At 45.8% G+C, this 21973-nt stretch overlaps 2 protein-coding genes across 2 annotated transcripts in view; both read left to right on the forward strand.

Moving 5' to 3' along the window:
* The window catches only part of LOC125933102 (pecanex-like protein 2), a 98740-nt gene extending 81060 nt beyond the window's left edge, over nucleotides 1–17680 (forward strand). The window contains exons 11-13 of the mRNA XM_049645982.1: nucleotides 917–1189; nucleotides 9540–9711; nucleotides 17576–17680. Coding sequence (XP_049501939.1) covers nucleotides 917–1121 — 205 coding nt within the window. The 3' untranslated portion in view covers nucleotides 1122–1189; nucleotides 9540–9711; nucleotides 17576–17680. The remainder of the gene's footprint in view (nucleotides 1–916; nucleotides 1190–9539; nucleotides 9712–17575) is intronic.
* Nucleotides 17681–18480: 800 nt separating this feature from the next.
* The window catches only part of LOC125933103 (pecanex-like protein 2), a 77981-nt gene continuing 74488 nt past the window's right edge, over nucleotides 18481–21973 (forward strand). Inside the window, exon 1 of the mRNA XM_049645983.1 lies at nucleotides 18481–18561. Coding sequence (XP_049501940.1) covers nucleotides 18481–18561 — 81 coding nt within the window. The remainder of the gene's footprint in view (nucleotides 18562–21973) is intronic.

Below are 21973 nucleotides of genomic sequence, written 5' to 3' on the forward strand. Positions count from 1 at the left end.
ATGACCCATCTGAACTCCTGACGTTGTGGCCACACCATTCTCCCTTGCTCCATTTCAGCCTCTTCCACCCATCGCTATGCCCTCCCATGTAAAGCCTCCTCCCATACAAGCCTTTCACCTCTAAAGTCATAGTCCCAGCCACTGACCATCCTCAAACGTTGCCAATGCCAAGCTATGCCAAGCACTTGGGCCCGTCCGCTTTCTCCTGCCTAGCAGCCTCCTCTGCCCTTGTTGCCTCCCCCATTCTGCTTAGCCTCCAAGATCCAGCCTTCATCCCCTTGTCTCAGCACCTTAAAGCTCCCTTACCCTGTCTACCTTCACACCCAGCGACAGCATGCCCACCTTCGGATGAGCACACCTCTTATGCAAAGGTCCCTCTCGGTCCCAGTGAGACTGTGGTCACAACACACCTCAGTCAGACCCTCTTACACGTCAGCTCTCCAGCTCCTGAAACTGGGAAGGGGATTCTGGCTGAGGAGATTGTATCGAGGAGGGGTTTCCTGCTTCAGCCAGGTGATAAGGCACCTCCTCTGCCTCCCCCCACCTCCCGCCTGCCACACTTAAAGGAACCAGCACAGCTCTTCGTCTGAAAGACATTTCACTATCATAGGTGGAATAGTTAATTGTTCTCCCCCCAGGAAACCCAGTTTAGTGATCAAAGAGACTCATGGAGTTATATTTCGTTTCTTCCAATAACAGAAGTTCGGGATTAAAATAGGGATTTCGCTTATAAAATACAAGAATAATGAAAGAAAGAAAGAAGCCTTAAAATGCTGTTACCACATATAAAGGCATGCTTCAAAAGCTTAAAAAGCCAAACTATTCTGTTCATGTCAGTCATTTTAGAAGCATTCCAGTATTATCTTGAGGAACAGACTCACTTTTTACTTCCTTGGTTCTTATTTATTTTCCCCAGAACTGAAGATGTCAAGGAAAATGTGCTGGCAGTTTTACTCATTGTCCTGGTTTCCCTACTCGGATTTCTGACCTTGAACCAAGGCTTTTGCAAAGACATGTGGGTGCTCCTCTTCTGCCTTGTCATGGCCAGCTGCCAGTATTCCCTGTTAAAGGCAAGACCACATCTAATTCTTACCATCACTAATGTATCCTTGAAATCATGAGATGATGACACAGACACTTCTGATTTGTGTTCTAGAGCGTTCAGCCCGACCCCGCCTCGCCAATACACGTAAGTTTCGAATAACAGGCAAGTAGCTTGTCTCGTCTGCTTGTGTTGAAGAGAGGGGAACAAAATCTGTCCAAGAGGCAAAATATATATCAATGTGCATCTATTGAATATATACATAGAAATATGAATGCATGGTTGCCGATTTCAGGCTAGATCTGAGAGCGTGGTGTGAGTGGCAGTGGTGGTGGTGGGGGGGTGTACAGGGTGGCGAGGGTCTTTTCTGTCCCGCTGGACTCATGTCAGGGTAGACCATGCAGCCCAGTGTGGGAAGGCCGGGCCCTGCAGTCAGACTGCCTGCTTTTGTTTCCTGGTTCCTCCGCTTGAACGTTGAACTCAGAAGAAGATACATGTACTTGCCATGTCTCTGTTTCTCTGCATGCAAATAAGGATGATAAAAATGCCTGTCGGGATTAAATAATCTGTTTAAATTCCTTAAAACGGTGCCTGGAACATAGACATTGCTTAGTAAGTGGGAGCTATCGTTATTGGTAATATCAGTTGTGTAAGCATGAACCATTATTCTCTTTACATGAAGCTGATCTCCTCCTAGTCCACATTTTCGAGAGTATTGTTACTTTTCTCCCACATGATTTTGGGCTCATTTAGAACTGAGATGCTGGGTTCGCCGATACTGACCTGTTGGTGCTCCGGCATCCTTCCGTGAGCTCTGAATCACACATAGCTTCCTCTGACCCAGCCGCCCTTCCCTTGCAGGATGCTAAGTGACAGGGTCCGGCACTGTCCCTGCAGGTACCCTGGCTACCGCATGCCTTTGGTCTAATCCCCTGCCCGGTGGACCTCTCAGCTCTTAGAGGGCTTTCTCTTCTTTGTTAGGGTGAGCTGTGGGCCCCCAAGAAAACCGGAGAAAGGAAGCTTGATCTTAGCTCCATTGTGCTTTTAAAAAATTCATATCCAGGATTTAGGACTGCTTTTAAATCTGTGATAGCTCATGTTTAGCTCATAGTAATTAAGAAAAGCTTATAATTGGACGATCACATGGCATACGTTGCTATCTTGTTAAATTCCTCTGTTCCCCGTAATTGGTTTACATATAATACATCTTCTTTTTATTCCAGAGTCTGAATGTCAAGATGAGTAGAAGCAGCATAATTAGGGTATTAAGATGTATTGTTGTGATTATCGTCAGAAATCTGGGTTAGCTGGAGTGAGCAGAGATGTGGAACTCTGAAATTTTTTGTTCGAGCCCACCCTAGATGCCACGTCCTCCCCTTCTGCTTCAGTAAATAAACCCTCCTTTCTAGTGATGACACCTCAGTGTCACCGTTTTTCTGGGTGACTTGGGGGAGGGGTGTTACGTGCTGTTAAACATTCATTTCCCGCATGTACCTTCAGCAATAATGCAGAACATGCTAGTAAAGGTGGATGGTGAATACAGCTGCATAATCCCTGTGGATTTGTCAAGTCTGTTAGCAACAACCCTATGTCATCGTTCTAAGTTGGAGTTATATTGTCTATGTTGGTCTAGCTCCTCGAGGACTCAGTCAAGTAGCTATTCCTTTCTCCAAGCAAGCGTGTCATAGTGAGGGAGTTAAGAAATGACTTCTCTTGCTGTCATAGTAAGACATAGCCAGACACCTGTTTATTAATTCTTGTACACCGATTTCTAAGTAGATTAGTCCCTGATTTGATTTGGCTTTTTTTTTTTTTTTTTTTTTAACAGTTCTGGTGGGGAGAGAAAATACGGTAGCTGCAAAATGTTTCCTCTTGCAATCTGACTGAACCATGTGGGCATTTAGAAGGCAAATTTATTGTCTCCAGTTTATAAATGTGCAGACCTCAGAAAGGAGATGGTCAGGGGAGCTGACCAAGGCTGGGCGCAGAGATGGCTCTCAAGCCTGCTGCCGACGCCAGCCCCGGTCATCAGATGGACCAAAGTGCTTTCCAGAAATGACATTGTTTTGACATTGTAGGGGGAGGGGTTATTAATAAATTCAGACACTTCTTGCTCTGAGAGTGATTGACCGACTTTTCTTTTTTTTTTTTTTGTTTCCTTCTGGAGAACACAGGTGGCAGATTTTGAGCAAGTTGTTAAAACCAGAAGATAGCAAAATAGAAGTCACAGTTTTGCATAACACTGTATATTTCAGATGTAAATGCAGAATTAATGACGTGCTGATAGATACGGTACAGTAGACCCTGGGCCTGAAAGAGATGTGTCTGGTTATAAAAGAAAACAGGTCTAGCAGAGCTTAAAAAGTGATGGTTCAGGTGGATACTGGCAGCATCTGAGGATCAGACTGGCAATAAAGCAGTGGATGGACGAGGAAGCTTTTAACTGGCGTACCCAGATCTGTGCACAGGTCTAACCAACAGCAACCACTGATGATCACCCGGGAAGCAAAATTCAGTAGGATACGTTAAGGGGCAGCAGAAAACTGGCATCTCCTGCACAGAGCCAGACTCAGGTGTCTTTCCCAGCAGCAGCAGGGATTCTGAGTTGGGGTGGCTGAGGCAGCGCCTGGGAATCTGCATTCACCGCCCTCCCACCCCCGACAGGGGATGACAGTGGTGGTGATCTCAAATGATACATGACAAACGCTGGGGTGGCATGCAGATTTAGGGATTTGAATCCAGCCTGACCATGTACAAAGTATGAGATCTTGGGCAAGTTAGTTCTCTGCATCTCAGGTTTTTCGTCTGTGAGAGAGGAAATCATGACAGAGGAGCATAAGGGGATTGGACAAGATAAGGTGCTCAGGTGCTCAGCACAGTATCCGATAGTACGGTGGAAGCACTTGACGAATCTTAGCAACTTTTTTACGGCTAAACTGTGAACAAGAGCAGCCTCAGTTGGATTTGGTGAACGAGCAGATTGGACAATACATGTAATGAGCCCGGCGCAGGGCCTCGAGTGACTCAGTCCTCTGTAAATGTTTCTTTCCTTGTCTCCTTCCACTTGGCGTAGTTATCATTTCGTTGCTTACAGTACCAACTCCAAAGAGCAAGGGCTGTATCTTGTTATGTGTTCTCCTCGGTGAACTACGGCAACTATACAGAGAGGACATTTGGTACCACTTCCTGTTATATACAAAATCATCGGGAATGATTTTTGCGAATACGCTTCCGATCTTGGAACAGCTTTAGAGGTACAGAGCGCTTGGGAAGATAGTACAGAGAGTTCCCACATACCCCACACCCAGTTCCCCTACTTGTTATTTACCTCTTGCATCCAGTTGTGACATTTGTCGCAAGTAGTGAGCCAATATTGATACATTGTTAGTAACCAAAGTCCATATTTTACTCAGAGTTCCTTAGTTTTAATCTGATGTGCCTTTTCTGTTTGAGGACCTCATCGAGAATAGCACATTATGTTTAGTTATCATGACAGCTTCTCAGACTTTGCTTATTTTTTGATGAGCTTGATGGTTTTGAGGAGTATTGGTCAGGGATTTTGTAGACTGCCCCTCAGTCGGGATTTATCTGATGTCTATTTTATGATTAGACCGGGGTTATAGAATTTTGGGAGCAAGACCATTGAGGGGAAAAGCCATTTTCATCACAACACGTTGAGGCTATGTACTGTCTACGTGACTTAACCGCTGTTGGTGTTGACCTTGATCACCTAGGTGGGGGTAGTGTCTGTCAGAGGAATGATATTAAATGACCTATAAAAATTTTTCTCAGTCCTCAATCTTAGAAATAAGAAGGTCAACTGAGTCTTAGTGGTTCTCAACTGAAAATTAAATTAGGTTTATCTCTTCAGTTGTGTATTTCCTTTGCTCAAAAAAATAGTATTCTTTAAAGCATGAGCCACTCCAAATTGCCTTCTCTGAATGCTTTTATACTTAATTTCTGCCATGAAATCAGGGCAGAACTTAAGTGATCACCCTTCCCTCTGTCGGTCACTGTCATTGGGGGAAATGCTGAGGTAGTGGGAAACCGTAAAATAGAAGGGTGGCAGAGTGGATGGCACGTTGGGCACCATTTGATGTCCATTTCACTGCCTCCTTGGTTGGACAGCTGCATTGACCCATTTGTCAAGATTCACAGACAGGAAAGCTAAGAAGTTGGCCCTGAAATATATCATTCTGTGAAATTAAATTATAAACTAAATTAAATTATAAGCTAAGCTTACAGAAACTCTTTTGCCTATGTCTTTTTAATTTTTAAAGTAACTTGTCAAATTTCTACCATATTTAGACTCAAGTAGCATCTTATTTTATTATTTGTTTCATTTTTAGAGAGAGAGAGAAGGAGCAGGGGAGGGTCAGAGTGACAGAGAGATTCCTAAGCAGGCTCCACGCTCAGCATGGAGTTTGAAGCTGGGGTCGATCCTACGACCCTGGAATCATGACCTTAGCTGAAGCCAAGAGTTGGACACTCAACCGACTGAGGCACCCAGGGGCCCCTGAAGTAGCATTTTAGTAGTCATCTGTTAGGAATTATTTGACCTTTTGGTTGCTGCTTATCACCTCTACCGCCTTCTCTAAAATGTTTTGGATCCTTATATATACCCCAGTATGAGTCACGGAATACTTACTGGCTCTGGTTTTACTGGGGCTCTTCTCTCTGTAGGGCAGTGGCTGCCTGGTCCCCAGCTTTCCCCCTTTTGCTCCACATGCAATGGGGACTGAAGTGTATAGTTAAAAATGCTCAGGCATTTATTTGTTAATGCTGATTTGCTAATGCTAAAGTGAGAAAAAACCCATCACCAGGCACAAACAGATATCTGAGTAAACAGATCGGTACCATTGTAACGAACTATGAAACAGCCAACTCCTATTTTTTTTTTTAATTTCTTTTAATGTTTATTTATTTTTGAGACAGAGAGAGACAGAGCACAAACGGGGGAGGGTCAGAGAGAGAGGGAGACACAGAATCGGAAGCAGGCTCCAGGCTCTGAGCCATCAGCCCAGAGCCCGACGCGGGGCTCATACTCACGGACCGTGAGATCATGACCCGAGCCGAAGTCGGACGCTCAACCGAGTGAGCCACCCAGGCGCCCCCAGCCAACTCCTATTTTAACGATGGGGGTTCACGTCAGTGAACAGTGCCCCAGAGCAGTGGACAGAGTATGCCGTTAATGTTCTATACCCTCTCCACCCTCTAGAGTTCAAAGTCTTTTTTTTTTTTTTTTGATACAATTTATTGTCAAGTTGACTAACATAGAGTGTGTGCAGTGTGCTCCTGGCTTAAGGAGTAGATTCCTGTGATTCATCACTACATAGAACACCCAGTGCTCATCCCAACAAGTGCCCTCCTCGATGCCCATCACCCATTTTCCCCTCTTCTCCATCAACCTCTGTTTGTTCTCAGTGTTTATGGTTTGCCTCCCTCTCTGTTTGTAACTATTTTTTCCCCTTCCCTTCCCCCATGGTCTTCTGTTAAGTTTCTCAAGATCCACGTATAAGTGAAAACCTGTGACATCTGTCTTTCTCGGACTGACTTATTTCACTTAGCATAATACCCTCCAGTTCCATCCACATTGTTGCAAATGGCACGATTTCATTCTTTCTCATTGCCAAGTAGTGTTCCATTGTGTATGTAAACCACATCTTCTTTATCCATTCCTCAGCTGATGGACATTTGGGCTGAACACCCCAAAACTATTACTAATGCTTCTCCTCATGCTCTCTGTATTTCTGCTTCACACAAGTGACGTTTACATTATGTGTTTCAAGAATGACGATTATGAATGAACGTTAGTGAAGTCTGGCTGAGTCCTGGGGCCTGATGGGGCCTGAGCCCAATGGGCTCCTCTGCCCGGTTGTTGTCGGGAGTCAGCATGCAGTGGCCAGGCGGCCGGGAGGCCAGTGCCCACCCAGCCTCCGAATCCTTGCTCCGCCACACCGCTTTCTGTCTGGGAAGCCGGGGGTACATTTCGTAATTTCGCAAAAAATTATTATTAAAACTTATGCCGCAGATTATCCTTGGCAAAATGAGAATAGTAAGTACTTCTTGGCGTGTCCCGAGGACTGGCCACGTGGGTAGAGTGGTGCCTGGGGCACAAGAAAGGTGGGACAAATGTTAGCTCTTGGTGCCCTGGCCATTCACACCGGCCCAAAAAAATACCAGGTCCTGAATGTGGCCAGACGAGAACGTGTGCAGACTCTGCAGGTATGAGGTGCTCTCTCTCCTGCCCTGCGGACTGAGGCCGCACAGAGCCCAGGGCTGACACCTGCAGCCAGCTGACATGGGGTGGTCGCAGCGTGACCTAGTTAACAGGGTTAACAGCCCAGATTTACTCACCACCGAGGCCCAGCTGCACCCCAGGTTCTCTGACACCCCATCTTCCCTTATAATAAACACCTTTTATGTTTGTCTTAGTAACTTTGAAGCCTTTGACTAGCCCACTGTCTTGCTATGGGGATGATTCGAATGGCCTTGTCCCCTTAGCCACGTGCACCACGACTCTCCGGAGGTGGGGTCCCCGGAGGTGTTGATTCTCTGGCTTCGCCCTTCCAGAAGCTGCCCTGGCCCAGACCTCCTACACGTGGGTGGGGCTGGTGGGAAATCAGACGCATGCGCAGACAGCCTCCAGGATGCCCCACAGCTGATGTCAGGGGAGCTTCCCCAGGGCATTTTCAAGTTGAAACCACATGGCGGAGGTGGGGGGGGGGTTGGGGGGAGGGATAGTTGGAGGAGTTGCAAAAAAGACTGATCAGACTTGACCTGGTGGAACTAGTGGAATTTTTTCTCTTGAAAAAAAGAAAAAGCAATCCTTGGGGGGGTCTGATGATTGATTTGCATGGGAAAGAAGGAATTGGAGAGCAAAGGAATTTTATTAGGGGACTTTCTTAGGAATGAAGGAAAATAAAAGTCATGTCTGTGCCACCTGTTAGGGTCACGCTTAGAACGGTTTGGGGACCCAGAACATGCAGTGAGGTGAGGCATTGGTGGATGATGAGGGCAGGCTGTTTGTGAGGGAGCCAGCCTTACGTTTTGTTTCATAAATTACAATTACAAGGAAGCATTCCCCTGCCCATTAACAAAGTTTGACTTGCCAGATTTAAGATTGTAGCACAGACTTGTTCAAGGCCAGACTTTCAATTCCTAGAAAATGTATTTTTAAACCTTTTAGGAAAAGGAAGAATCGGGACAAGCGGGAGGTCGCTCTTTAATTATATCTCCTGTATGGTGTCGCTTTGAGGAATGTCTTGTGTGTTTGTATACCAAGTATCTGTCTGTAGCAACCAGAGTTATTTTGCTTTTCACTTGATAAGAAATGCATTACAATCTCACTTAGGCTTTAGTTTTGACTTCTTTTTTTTTTTAATGCAGAGAAAGTATTTCCATACCCATTAATCTATGACCCAGTTGGATTCAAAAGGAAATTTCATAAGAGTGCAAATGTTCCTTCAAGACTGAGGCTGGATTCAGGGCCAAACATAGCCAGCCCCCACGGACAGCCTGTGTTTTCTTTCCTATTAAAAGATGGTCTCAGAATAGGACCATCTCTATATAGAAGCAGTGGCAATTTAAATTGCATTTCTAAATATAACACGTTCAAGGCAGTGACTTTAAAAATTCACATCCAAAGCCGTATCACTTTCATCTTGACTTTTTCCACCCAAAGTAGTTCATGAATTGCAAAGAATATTCTCCCCCTAATTCATTTTTGGTGGTGTTTTGAGCCTTATGAATTGTGCACTGATTTGTGACATGTAAATTCTTCATTGGCTTTTGCCCTGGAAAGTTTGGTGTTCTATCTTTCCCATAATTTTTCTATCCATTCAAGGAGAAGAATAAACATGTTTCTACTTCTCCTCATAACAACATTTTGAGGGCCAAGATGAGATCTGTTAAGCTTTTGGTCCTCCTCAAAGGAAAATGTATATAAATGGTGAGTTTTTAAAAATTGGATTATTCCCCCGCTCTACACTAAGACATTTTCTGCAATCTCTGTGGGTATAACTTTGTATCTGTATCGCCTTGCTTTTTAAGACAGAGAAATCAAAGCCCACAAGTTATAATTCTATTTCTTAATAGTAGTGGGGCTCAAGTTAGACCACATAGAGCAAATAATGCCTTATATTAGTTTTGCATTTGAAATGAACAATACAAATGGAAGTTTCACTGTTAGGGGATCATTGATTAGATCTAGATTGTATCTAAGGATGGTAATTACATTTTCAGCTAAATCTTGTTGAGTCTGAGAGGCATAACATTCTTTTTGATATTCTTCTCCTTAATTGTCAGAACAAGCATCAGAGTTTTTTTTTTTTTTTTCTCTTTTCCTGGTGATTTGTGTATATGAATTATGCTGGGAGAGGGGGAGAGAATGTTTTATGGTATAAGTTGTATGATATGATATAAATTTCTGACTATGAGATTTTTGTCATTTAATCCAAATAATAGGTACCATTCAGATATTGTGTTTGTTTTCTAGGGACACAACCAAATCATAACATATAGCAGACCAATCTATTTTTGTGTGCTGTGTGGCCTTATTTTGCTTCTTGACACAGGGGCCAAAGCCCGGCACCCTCCCACTTACGTTGTCTATGGCCTGAAGCTCTTCTCTCCAAGGTCCCTCCAATCAGCTAGGGACCTGTTAATAGGTGAGTGAATTTGGGGGTTGTGGGGAAGGTTATAGAGGTGGGAGGATATGTCTCCCCTTTGTATTCTGAATCGCTAGTTGGAGAAACCTCCTTATTTGATTACTGGATGAAGAGAGATGCATCTCTCTTTTGGCTTGTATACCTTTAGAAGCTGGAGCCCCAGAGCATTCAATGGCAGAATCATTCTAAAGCATTGTGGTATCAATGACACAGAAGTTGTAACACTGTAATACCTTTTTTTTTTAATGTCTATTTTTGAGAGAGAGAGAGAGAGACAGAGTGTGAGCCGGAGAGAGGCAAAGAGAGAGGGAGACACAGAATCTGAAGCAGGCTCCAAGGCTCTGAGCTGTCAGCAGAGTTGGATGCGGGGTTTGAACTCATGAACCGTGAGCTCATGAGCTGAGCAAAAGTCAGACCCTTAAGGGACTGAGCCGCCCTGGCGCCCTGCAACACTGTAATATCTGAAGGCTGGTTGCTGTGGTGCCTGGTGTGAGGCATCGGTGGGGCTCCCCAGGGTGAGGGGGTTTTGCCACCTGGGTGGCCGTCCCAGGTGGGACAGACATTGTCACATGTCGCATGGCACATGGCACAGACATTCTAGTAACGCTTGAGTGTGTATGGTTCTCCGTCGAGGTAGAGTCCTGGGCATGCTGGTCACCCAGTCTGTCCCTGGTACTCTGTGCACACCTTTAGGTCCAGATGGAGTTTCGCGTGATGTGCCCCATTTACACGGGAAGCCTGCACAGTGTGATGGTTTTGAGCCCAACCTCTGGAGCCAGGCGCCTGGCCGTTTGAATTCTAGCTCTGCCACGTTACTAGTTATGTGACCTGGAGAAAAATTCTTTTGTGCTGTGGGGACAAAAATGGTAGTCACCTCAGAGGTTGGTTCCAGTTTGAAATGTGTCCGTGTATTTAAACATACAGAAGGGGGGCGGGCACCGGGTATTAGCGATTATCATCATCCTTCTGTGAAGAGGCTGCCCCAGTGTCGCCTGCAGCTCTGACGGCTTGCCTCATAATGCCCTGAGAATTCTTGCAATGACCTCCAGGGGTTGACACACACACCAGCCTGTGACTAGCTGTGATCACGTTGCCCAAATGGATTGGTAAAGGGCAACTATCGGAGATATCAGCCCCTGGATCTATTGCTTTCCAGTTGGATGTCTTACTCAGGAGGAGCTTTTCAAAGCCATAGGTCCCATATCATTCTTTCTCTGGCCCCCATGACAGCTTCCTGAGTCTCTCTAGTGGACTGGAAAGGGCCCTCCACTATGGCATATCTTCGTGCTCCTTGTAGGTGACACCAAGGTAGACATTGCACCCTCCGACTCTCCTTCTCAATCACCATCTCCCCATTCCTCTTCCTGCTGTGTTGGTAGCAAACTATTCACTCCCCCATACCCAGCCCCAGATAAGCCCACCTTTGTGCCCACAACATCTCTCTTCCTGTTACATACACACACGCATGCATACACTCCGAGAAAGACTTCAGTTACTTTTATCTTCTTATAAATGTGCTCTCCCGTCTCCCTCCCGAGATTAGCTGCAATGGAAAGTGCAGCGTTTGAGTGGATGCAGATGCCCAGTCACGGTTGTGCATGCTGGAAACTGTCCTTTCCTGTTTCCTCTTAGCCAACAGCAGCGCTGGGGTCCAGAGCTCAACGGCACAGGAGGGCCTGGGGATTAGAGGTGGAGAGGGCATGACACCATTTTGGAAGATGTTCAAGAAATAGGTGTCTGTGTCAAAATGTTGCCTTCCCTCTCTGCACCGCACACTCAATCTTGGGCACCTCATGACCATCTTTTCCTAGGGTCTTGAGCACGGGTTAGTGCTGCTAGATTTCCACCTCTTACAAATCCTTGTGACCTGATCTGGAACCCTAACTACCCTGGCACACCTCTTCATCTCATGCTCATGTCTTGTGTTCCTCTTCTGTGGCGCCCCAACCCCCTTGACCGTGCTAGTTGATGGTCCATTCCCCTAAGCATGGTCCCGTCTTCTATCCCCCCAAACCATACTTTTCAGAGCACCAAACCCAGTGTGTGGTCATCGGCTGCACTTGTGATATTTGACTAACGTCTGCTCCCTCACTAGCTTGTATGCTGCTGGATTCAATCCGGGCATGGCGGAGGCCACGCCTCCTTTCTCACCCTGAATCCCTGGCACCCTGCCCTGTGTCTGGTAAATACAGGCACTAAAGAAATGTTTGTTGAATGGATGAACGAATGAACACAGGGAAAGCTTATATAGTCCTTTTTGGCCTGTTCAGCTCAGCCTTTCAGTAAGTAGGGACTTCATAAGCACCCGCTGAAGATGATCTGTAGAAAGAGGAAGAAAGGCATGGCATACATTCCATTTAGAAATTGTTTTTCTGTACATGGGCGTCTCCACCATTCCTCTCTATTTAATTTGCTACTATAAACAGGCCAATGGCATTGCAATAAATGTGGTTGTCTTGGCGTAGCAAATTTGCCCTGGCATCAGAATGTGAAATGTTATCAGGGCCCCAAAAGTAAGACCTTAATGTACTTGGTGAGATTTTACTTTTAGCAGAAACCCTTGTTCTCAAATAAGCTACTGGCTATGTATATTCTCATGTTATTTTTCTTCAGACCAATTCCATTGAGGAGTGGAGATGGGGCAGGGAATGTGGCATTTCGCATCTTTCTATCTGGAATTCCCTTTCCCTCATTAGAGCTTTTCCTCAATACATGTTTTTTTGTCTGCTTGTCAACAGTGACAGGTAAAAATAGCGATAAATAATCCAGCAAGCCAACTAAATGACTTCTGGGATAAAGAAAAAGGGAAAACTAGAACAATAGCAATCCCTACGGAGTGAATGTGTTAAACACATTAATTTGCACCGAGCAGGAAAAGATTGTGGAACAGATTTAGAACAACTGGGAATGAGAGGAAGGGGATAGAGGTATATACTGTTTTTCTGACTCGATGGGGGAAAGCGAGGGCAATTCTTCTTTATGGAACCTCTCCACCTTCTGTCCCTCATTAGCAAGGGATCTGAGTGGATAATAACTGCTGCCATTGTTAAGTTCAGAAACCAACAGGGAGAGAAGAAAAAATCAGGAGGAAACAAAAGGTTATTGGGAGAAAAAGGAGTGTGTGTTTTCCGATAGCTGCCATAAGAAAGTACCGCTAATGGGTCCCTGAGAACATCAGAGATGTCTTGTCTCATAGTTCTGGAGGCCAGGAGTCTAAAATCTCTGCAGGCATGAGGGAAGGGCCTGTCCCAGGCCTCCCTCCTTGGCTCATAGATGGCCTTGTCCCTGTGTCTGTCCACTTCATCTTCCCTCTGTGTGTGTCTGTCTCGGTGTCCAAATGTCCAAATTCCCCTTTTTTATAAGAATGTCAAGGTTATTAGATCAGGGCCACCCAGACGCCCCTCACGGCTCATGGGATTGAGCCCCACATCGGGCTCTGTGCTGACAGCATAGCACGGATTCTGCTTGGGATTCTCTCTCTCCCTCTCTCTCTCTCTGCCCCTCCCTTGCCCCCTCTCTCAAATTAGATAAATAAATTTAAAAAGAAAAAGGACAGGAGAGAAATAGGAACTTAGCCCACGTGACCTTGTTTTCCATCAGGTGGTCTAAAGGTGCTGTCTGCTTCTCGTGCTGTGATGCTCCTCTGGCTGGTGCTGGGAAAGGTGACATGGTTCTTAGATTCATGCCTTCTTGCCGATGTTTCTGTTACCTGCTGCCACTCCTGCTTCAACACCATGAACCCATCAGAGGGAGGAGAGGCGGCCAGGGGAGGGGAGCTGGAAAGGGGCGGGGAGCTGACCCTGCCTCCTCTGCCTCCCAGGGCAGAAGGGGTTGAATGTGAGCCAGTGGTGGGAGATGAGTCAGGTGGAAATTGGGTGGGTAGGGAAGATGGAGTGGCTGCTTATCTTATTTAATGCAAAGAGAGGAGCATCTCAAAGGCAAGCCTCTCAACTATGTAATAGAACAATGCAAGAAGGTGGGATGTACGTTGCCAGGAGGCAGGGAACTTGGGGACATAAGAAGAAAGAGTCGGTGGCAGGGACTTGTTGCTTTTATAGGCTGGGGCTGGGGCTGGGGTTGGGGGATGGTGAGTTAAAGACATAGAAACACTGAGGGTAATATTCTTATATAATTTTCCCCTCTAAGACCCCTCATAGATATTCAGCGTATCCCTGTGGGCACTTCTCTTTCATTATAAGGGACAATTCTTTCTTTTTATTTTCGGGAGGGAGGTGAAGGGACCTCTGAGTATCCCTTGCCTGTGCTCAGTCAGACATGGAGACCTCTGGGCTGGAATTTTTAATACTTTCCATTCGGGTGACTTCAGCAAAAGCCGGCGAGGGAGGCTGTCTTTGTAATTATCCCCCTGATGAGGAAGCCAAAAGGTCTTCAGTGTCTTAGTATCGTGCTTCAAGAGGAGCAGGAGCAAAGCTAGAGTGTGCCCTGAGATGGGGTGGGGGGACAGGAGAACGAGAAGAAATGCTTGGGTGCTGGAGGTACAGGCGATGGTGATTCACCGTTGTTGTAGCTGTAATTAGTAGTCATGGCCAGGAATACGGCTCCTTGCAAGAAACACCTGTAAGATGGTTTGGCCTAGAGGGGTGCAGTGGTACTGCGGGGTTACCTGGTGAAGCAAGGAGTTCCGGACGCGGAAGGGGTTCAGGCAAGATGAGGTGGCTGTCGTTTGCAGCACGACCCCATGCACTGCGTGGATCCCTTTCAGATCTGAGTTTTCTGTTTTCCATTAGTCCTTCCGACCACAACCCCCAGCCTACAACAATGCATCTCCAGTAATGCCACCCTTGGAAGTAGATGGAGGTTTTGTGACGAGTTACTGGAATGTACCCCTCTCCTCTGCCCGGTGACACTTCACATTTGTCTTCTCTGTGTGTCTTCTATAAAGGCTGTTTCTGGGGCTCAGTATAGGCCATCCTCAGGACAATTAGTTAACACACAGATAGGGGCATCTTGAAGACACGCAACATACACATTCACATCAACTGTGTAGGTTTCAGGTTTATTTCCATGTTATTTTCATTCTGTGTGTTCTCTCTCTCAAATTAAACCTAATAGTAGTAGGATAGAATAGTAATGAGTATCATTATTCACATTAAAAAAAAAAGAAGCTACAATGTTTTTATTTATAAATGTAGCTTGCCAAGAAACGAGACTGTACCAGAAGTTTCTGCATTTATGGTAATTATTAGGGAAAATGAGGAGTAGGGAAGAAGTGAGAGAAAATTATAGACCCTCTCAGTGGTATGCTAAGAAAAAAACCTGTTCACAGGGAAAATTGCCAGTAGCCACAGGGACTTTTTCTTTAATTTTGGAAAAAGGACAAAATAACCTCAGCAACTTCAGGTGTAATTTTCTAATTGTTCTAATGTAAAAACCATTTAGCTCCTTTTTAAAAATATATATATTTTTTATTTGAGAGTGAGAGAGAGAGTGAGTGGGAGAGGAGGCAGAGGGAGAGAGAGAGAGACAGAGAGAGACAGAGAGAGAGAGAGAGACACACACACACAATCCCAAGCAGGTTCCGCACTGACACGGGGCTCAGTCCCACAACCCTGGGATCATGACCTGAGCTGAAATCAAGGCGCCCTGGCTGCTTCTTTATTCACATGAACTATGGCCTGACACATGAGATGTGTGGGCTCCCCACCTTGCTCTCCTTCCACCTTCCTGGCTTTGATTGTAAAGAGTAATGATTTCCTTCTCTCATACATCCTGGGAAGGATCTAGACGCTGGGCTCCATGTGGACTCCTGTCCTTCCACTGTGGCCAGGAAACTCGGGTTCTGCAAGCACGGCCACAGCATCTCTGGCCAAGGCTCCCCCGTGTCTCCCACCATCGTAGCACCCTCAGACCAAGATTCACTGGCTCCAGTCCTTTTTGCTTCCATAGTTGTGGTTTCATTGCCTCATGTATTTCTAATAGAGAATACTTCTTTTTCTTTTTCTTTTTTTAGTTTATTTTTGAGAGAGAGAGTGTGAGCAGGGGAAGTAAAGAGAGGAGGGAAGACAGAGAGAATCCCAAATAAGCTCCATGCTGTCAGCACAGAGCCTGACATGGGGATTGAAGAACCCACAGACCCTGACATCTGAACTGAGCCAAAGTCAGATGCTTGACTGACTGAACCACTCAGGCACCCTACATGCTTTCTGGAACATTTTCCAATATTCAGCTTCCTTAAATATTGTTTCACACCCGTACTTTTCCCTGGAAGTTCTTCATTCTTGGTGTGGTTTTTGCCACATGCACAGCACTTGAGAAGGTGAACTAATGCAATCTCATCACACCTTCCCTCTGCCCCTATCCTGGCCATGGGGAGTACAGCTTAGTGTGCAATCTTCACTTCTGGGTTTGAGTCTCAGAGTTGAGAAGAATGTTAGTTCGCTTGAAATTATGTGGATTTAAATTTTGATGCCTATAACTATGCTCTATAATTAAATTTCTCTTTATTTCTTATGTCTCCCCCGTATCTTTGAGTTCCATTCACAAGTGAAAAAAAATGGTGTTTTATACAATTATGTTTAGTAGGTCACTATTTGTGTCTTATTGCATACTTTGGTTGAGAAGTGCATTACTCGCAGATGCTCTAGGTTTTTACAATATCGTTGAAATCTTGCCACAGAAAACATTACAACAAAATCACCACGTGTAGCAAAACATGGTTCCAACCGCAAGAGAGTTGAAACAGTTCCCCGGTATTATTGTAGAGGGGATTGTCCCATACTTACTTTTAAGCCACTACTAGCAAGAGCATGGGACCGTACAGATACTCTCGTTTCTCCAATTTCACAATGGAAAGTTTACATTTCTGATTTTTCAGAAATAGCTGAACCCCCCCCCCCCACCATCCCCACTCCCACTGTTGACTGGTTTATGCACGGTGTTAGCACATAGTTCCAACGTTTGGGCATATGGGATTTCAAATCAAATTTCCTTAGTTTTATTAAGGCTTACCAGTATCGAACTACATTGACAATAACTGAGACAGAAGACAGATGTATTATAGCAGAAGGAATGGGAGATTCTGTGTTTCTATGAAAGCCAACTTACAAAGACTTGAGCAAGAGAGGATAATAGGGAAGTAGCTGTGAAACGCAGCTCTGGTACGTCTTATTTCCTCTAACAAATGATCTGGGGGACACGTGGAGTCCTGGCATGTGGATGTTTTATCCAGCTGCACTGTTACAATTTGGGGACGGAACACGGTCCTCGGGCCAGGCAGGGCTACCTTCATGTCCCAGATGCTCCAGTGTCCGGGGAGTCAGTCCCTTCAGTGCCCCACCATCACCTGTGGTGGCGTCTTAATCACCACCCTCCCTTGTTCCTCTGCGAACCTGGAGTTCCCACTGAACTCGAATCTGTGGTTGGCATTTAGATGTGGTGATGCTCAGCACGTCAAGTGCACCAGGGGACAGAGGCACAAAGTGAGGAGCCCCCAGCTCCGATGTTTGCACCCCCCGCCCCCATGCAGGGAGAGACCCGCCCACCTACCACCCTTTAGGTTTGCCTGTTTCTGGAGTTTCCCAGATTCTTCCTCCCATGCTCATGCCCCCCACATGCAAAGCTGCTCTTGCAAACTGTGGACTGGTCCACTGCCTCCCTCACCACCCGAGGTCTTTCCTGGGTCCTCGTCTAGGCCTCTTCCTCAGACACGGCCCCTTGTTACTTCTGCAGGCATGTTTCCACTCAGCCTGCAGACCTTCCTTCTGTGGGTGCGAGGAGTCCAGTCTTGCCTCCAGGATGCGGGCAGGGCGGGCCGGGTGCTGGAACGGGAGCAGGCGGGATTGCCTCGGGGACCTGGTGGCCATCGGCCGCACACTTACCATCAACTTTGTCTGTTCACTTCCAGTATTTTTATATTGCTTCCCTGCGATTTCCCTCCTTGGGCTCTTCCCGCAGATCGACACTTTCTGCGTTTACCTTCTGGAACAGATTGACATGCTGTTTTTTGGAGGTTCTGGTAGGTCATTGACACCCTACTCTTCCTATAAAGGAGTCTGAAGTTCCGATAAGGGCTGAGTGGAGTGAGAGTCCGGACAGCTAGGTTTTCTTTGTCATGAGCACTAAAGGCTTCATGCGTGCACCTGGACAGACAGGGGACCCGTGTCTCCACCTGTGTGGACCCTCCCTTGGCGTGCCACTTTAGATTCCCACCAAGGTGGATAAGACCTCGCCTAATCCTTACCTGGAGACTTTGTGCCGGTTGCTTAACTTTAAAGTTCATGCTTCTCTAAATGGAAATGAACATGTGGATCTCCTAGGGGTTCTGTAAAAACTAAATGAAATTGTACATGAAGCACTCGGGCGTTGCTGGTGATCAGTACTATGACCACCTCATTACACACACACACACACACACACACACACACACACACACGCACACACGTGCTAGTGTTGCTTGTTCATTACACTCATCTCTCTCTGACCCCCTTCTGTGGAAACCCGCGAGGTTTATGGTGGCCAGCAGCTTTCAACTGTAAACAAGGAGGTCTCCCTACGTCCTCACGGGGCCTGTTCACGCAGTCTTCTACGAATGGTGCCCCCAGTTCTAAATGCTTTCCTCCTGCATGTTTAGTAAGTGGTCTTTCTCGTGGTAACAGCCATCCAGTGCTTTTGCCCGCCCCCTCGGACTTCCTCTTTGCCCCCCTCCACCCCCGGCAGACATCTTGTATTCCAGAGCCGCCACCGTCTCCTCGCGTCGTTGCATTTATTGACCACGAGACCGTTGGTGTTTGTGTTTCAGCCGTTTCCGGGATGACGTCGGCTGTTTACAGCGTGGCCCGGAGTGCCGCCTCCGCCGCCCTGCTCCACGTGCTCTGCTTCAGCGCCGTGAAGGTAGGCGTCAGGACCCAGGGCCTCTTCCCTCCTCCTCCCATTCAGTAAACTAACTGGGGGTTCAGGCGGATCTGCGCACATCAGGAGTGGCAGGGCCCCGAGGGTGGGGCCTCGGTGGCGTTAGAAGACATCTTAAGATACCTGATTTGCTAGGGATCACAGAGCCACGTGGTCTCATCCCGCTCTGCACCTGCCCCTCTGGCCTCCTTACTGACCCTGGGCCTCTGCCTAGCATGGCGGTCAACGGGACCTGTTGGGTTGACCCTCCCTGCTTTCTGAAGTATGGCTCAAAAGGCAGTAAAGAGATCCAATGGCGTAAAGCTATGTGGACGGAGAACAGGAGAGGGTACGACAGCAACATGGTTTTAAAATCTAGAAAACAGAGGACCCGTAGACTTCTCCAGATGGAGAAAGTTGAAGCTCAGGAGGGCAGCAAGGGAGGCCCATGAGGATGAAAACACAAGATGAGCATTGACCTCAGGAAAACAGAAAGTTGTGTCAGAAAACCAGAGGTAATTACTATGCATGCAGTGGCTCAGCTGTGAATAATTCTTTGCATTTGTGGCGACTGGAATGACAGTTATATGGGGAAGGGAAGTGCGTGTGTGAGCGAGTTTGTGTGAGTGTGACCATCAGGGCTGCCTTTTTTTTTCTTTTTAATTTTTTTAATGTTTATTTATTTTTGATAGAGAGAGAGACAGAGCATGAGTGGGGGAGAGGGGCAGAGAGAGAGGGAGACACAGAATCTGAAGCAGGCCCCAGGCTCTGAGCTGTCAGCACAGAGCCCGACGTGGGGCTTGAACTCACGAACCGCAAGATCATGAGCTGAGCCGCAGTCGGACGCTTAACTGGCTGAGCCATCCAGGTGCCCCTGGGCTGTCTTAATCCTGTCTCGCACACTGGAAAGTCAGCAAATAAAATCTAAGATAGAAAAAGATCACAAAATAACAGGGGCGCCTGGGTGGTTCAGTCAGTTAAGTGCCCAACTTCGGCTCAGGTCATGATCTCACGGTTCGTGCGTTCGAGTGCGCTGGGCTCTGTGCCGACAACTCTGAGCTGGAGCCTGCTTCAGTTTGCGTCTCCCTCTTCCTACCCCTCCCCTGCTCATGCTCTGCCTCTATCTCTGAAAAATAAATAAAACATTAAAAAAAAAAGAAATAACAAAACAATATGTCACCTGGAAATACGGAGAAACATGGGCGAAGAAGCACAAGCTGCCTTCAGGCAGCAGGAATTTGGGCCATGAGGTGGTGTAGACAGGGAACACTGCTGCTCATTTTCAGTATTATAGAATTGTAGAGTGCCCATAAAGTCTGAAGACAGTAATACACGTAATGTCGGGGGCATCTTCGTTCAGGAAAATTTAATTAATATTACACACATTTGTTGACTTTATGGACATCCCACATTTAATGTTTTAAACAACAGGTACATCTGATAAAATAGAAATTTAATGTAAAAAAGAAGGTAAAAATAATGCATGTTCCATAGGGTTTTTAAGATCAAATGACACTTCTTAGCCAACTCTTTCAAAAGAGTAACTTCCAGTCTTATTAAATGCATCATTGTGGGTGGCAGAAAGGTCATTGTTTATCCCCACTTGTGGAAGACGGGGAGTGTGACATGATCCTCTCCCAGGGCATTCCCATGAATTTGTCTGTGACCCTCAATGGCCCGATTTCCTCCCTCACTCCTTCCATCCCTTTCGTTTAGGTAGTTTCTTTCGCACAGAAAAAGGGGAGGAGGAAGATTCCTTCTTCTAATGCACAAAGGTAACTTACGTGCTGGTGGGGACACTGTCACCACGTTTATACCATCATGTAGAACAGTCATTACAGAAGGAATCAATGTTTCTGGCGTTCTTTCTTTTGAAATACATTCTTCTATTCTGTCACGGTTTTATTCAGGAAAAGTACATGGATTATTTTCTGAGTCCTTGTACTTCTGAGGATCTCTTCCTACTGCCTTTTGTAAAACATCTGTCTGTAAAACTTGGGGGTCACAAGCTCTTGCGCACAGGACCCTTTGTTTATTACTTACTCTGTTGTGTTTCGGTGTCTGTTTACATACATATTTTTCGCGCATTTTAATTTTTTATTGTTTTGTATTTTAATTTTTTAAGAGTATTTTTAATTTTTTTGTTCTTGGTGTTTAGTTTTCAGTTTAATTCCAGTTAGTTAACGTACAGTGCTATGTTAGTTTCACGTGTGCAATTTAGTGATTCAACATTTCCACACAACACTTGGTACTCATCACAGAAAGGGCACTCCTTAATCCACACACACACACACAAACACACACACACACACACACACACACACAGACACGACATCTTTATCCATTCATTGGTCAGTGGACACTTGGGCTGATTCCATAGTTTGGCCATTGTAGATAATGCTACTACAAACCTAGGGATACATGCATCCCTTTGAATTAGTGTTTTTATATTCTTTGCATAAATACCCAGTAGTGTGATTGCTGGACTGTAGGGTTGTTCTATTTTTAATTTTTCGAGGAACCCCCCATCCTGTTCTCCACAGTCACTACACCAGTTTGCATCCCGACCAACCGTGTACAAGGGCTCCTTTCTCTCCACATCCTCGCCAACACCTGTTGTTTTTTGTTTCCATACATTTAAAAAGTCTGATTTACTGGGATATAAACGCTATACTGTAAAATTTACCTTTTTAATATATACACTTAGGTGAGTTTTGATGGATGTATGTAGTCATGTAACTAACACCACGCTCAAGTTGAGCGATGTTTGCACCAACTCCAAGGTTCCCTGGTATCCCTTCATAAGCCACACTCTTCTTCCTACTGTAACCTTTGGCTATGACTGAATTGATTTCTATGGTTATAACTTATAAAACACAACTTCATACGATAAAATTCATGGGTTTTAAATATATAATTATATGAGTTTTGATGACTGTATATAATCAAATATCATCAAAATATTATTTATTATGAATTCTTTAATAATATCACAATACAATTTAAAAAAAAAATAATATCACAATACACACATCACAATCATGATATAGAACAATTCCACCTCCCCCGAGTGTTCTCTATGTTCCTTTGTAGTCCTTTCTCTCCCATGCCCAGGTTTCTGCCACTGCTGATCTGCTTTCTGTCATTCCAGTCTTGCTTTTTCTCGAATCTCATATAAATGGAATATACAACATGAAGCTTTCTGAGAGTTTGACTTCTTTCACTTAGCAGAATGCTTTTAAGATCCTACCATGTTGGGGCGCCTGGGTGGCGCAGTCGGTTAAGCGTCCGACTTCAGCCAGGTCACGATCTCGCTGTCTGTGAGTTCGAGCCCCGCGTCAGGCTCTGGGCTGATGGCTTGGAGCCTGGAGCCTGTTTCCGATTCTGTGTCTCCCTCTCTCTCTGCCCCTCCCCC

This window comes from Panthera uncia, chromosome D2, assembly GCF_023721935.1.
Source record: "Panthera uncia isolate 11264 chromosome D2, Puncia_PCG_1.0, whole genome shotgun sequence".
Classification (NCBI taxonomy): domain Eukaryota; kingdom Metazoa; phylum Chordata; class Mammalia; order Carnivora; family Felidae; genus Panthera; species Panthera uncia.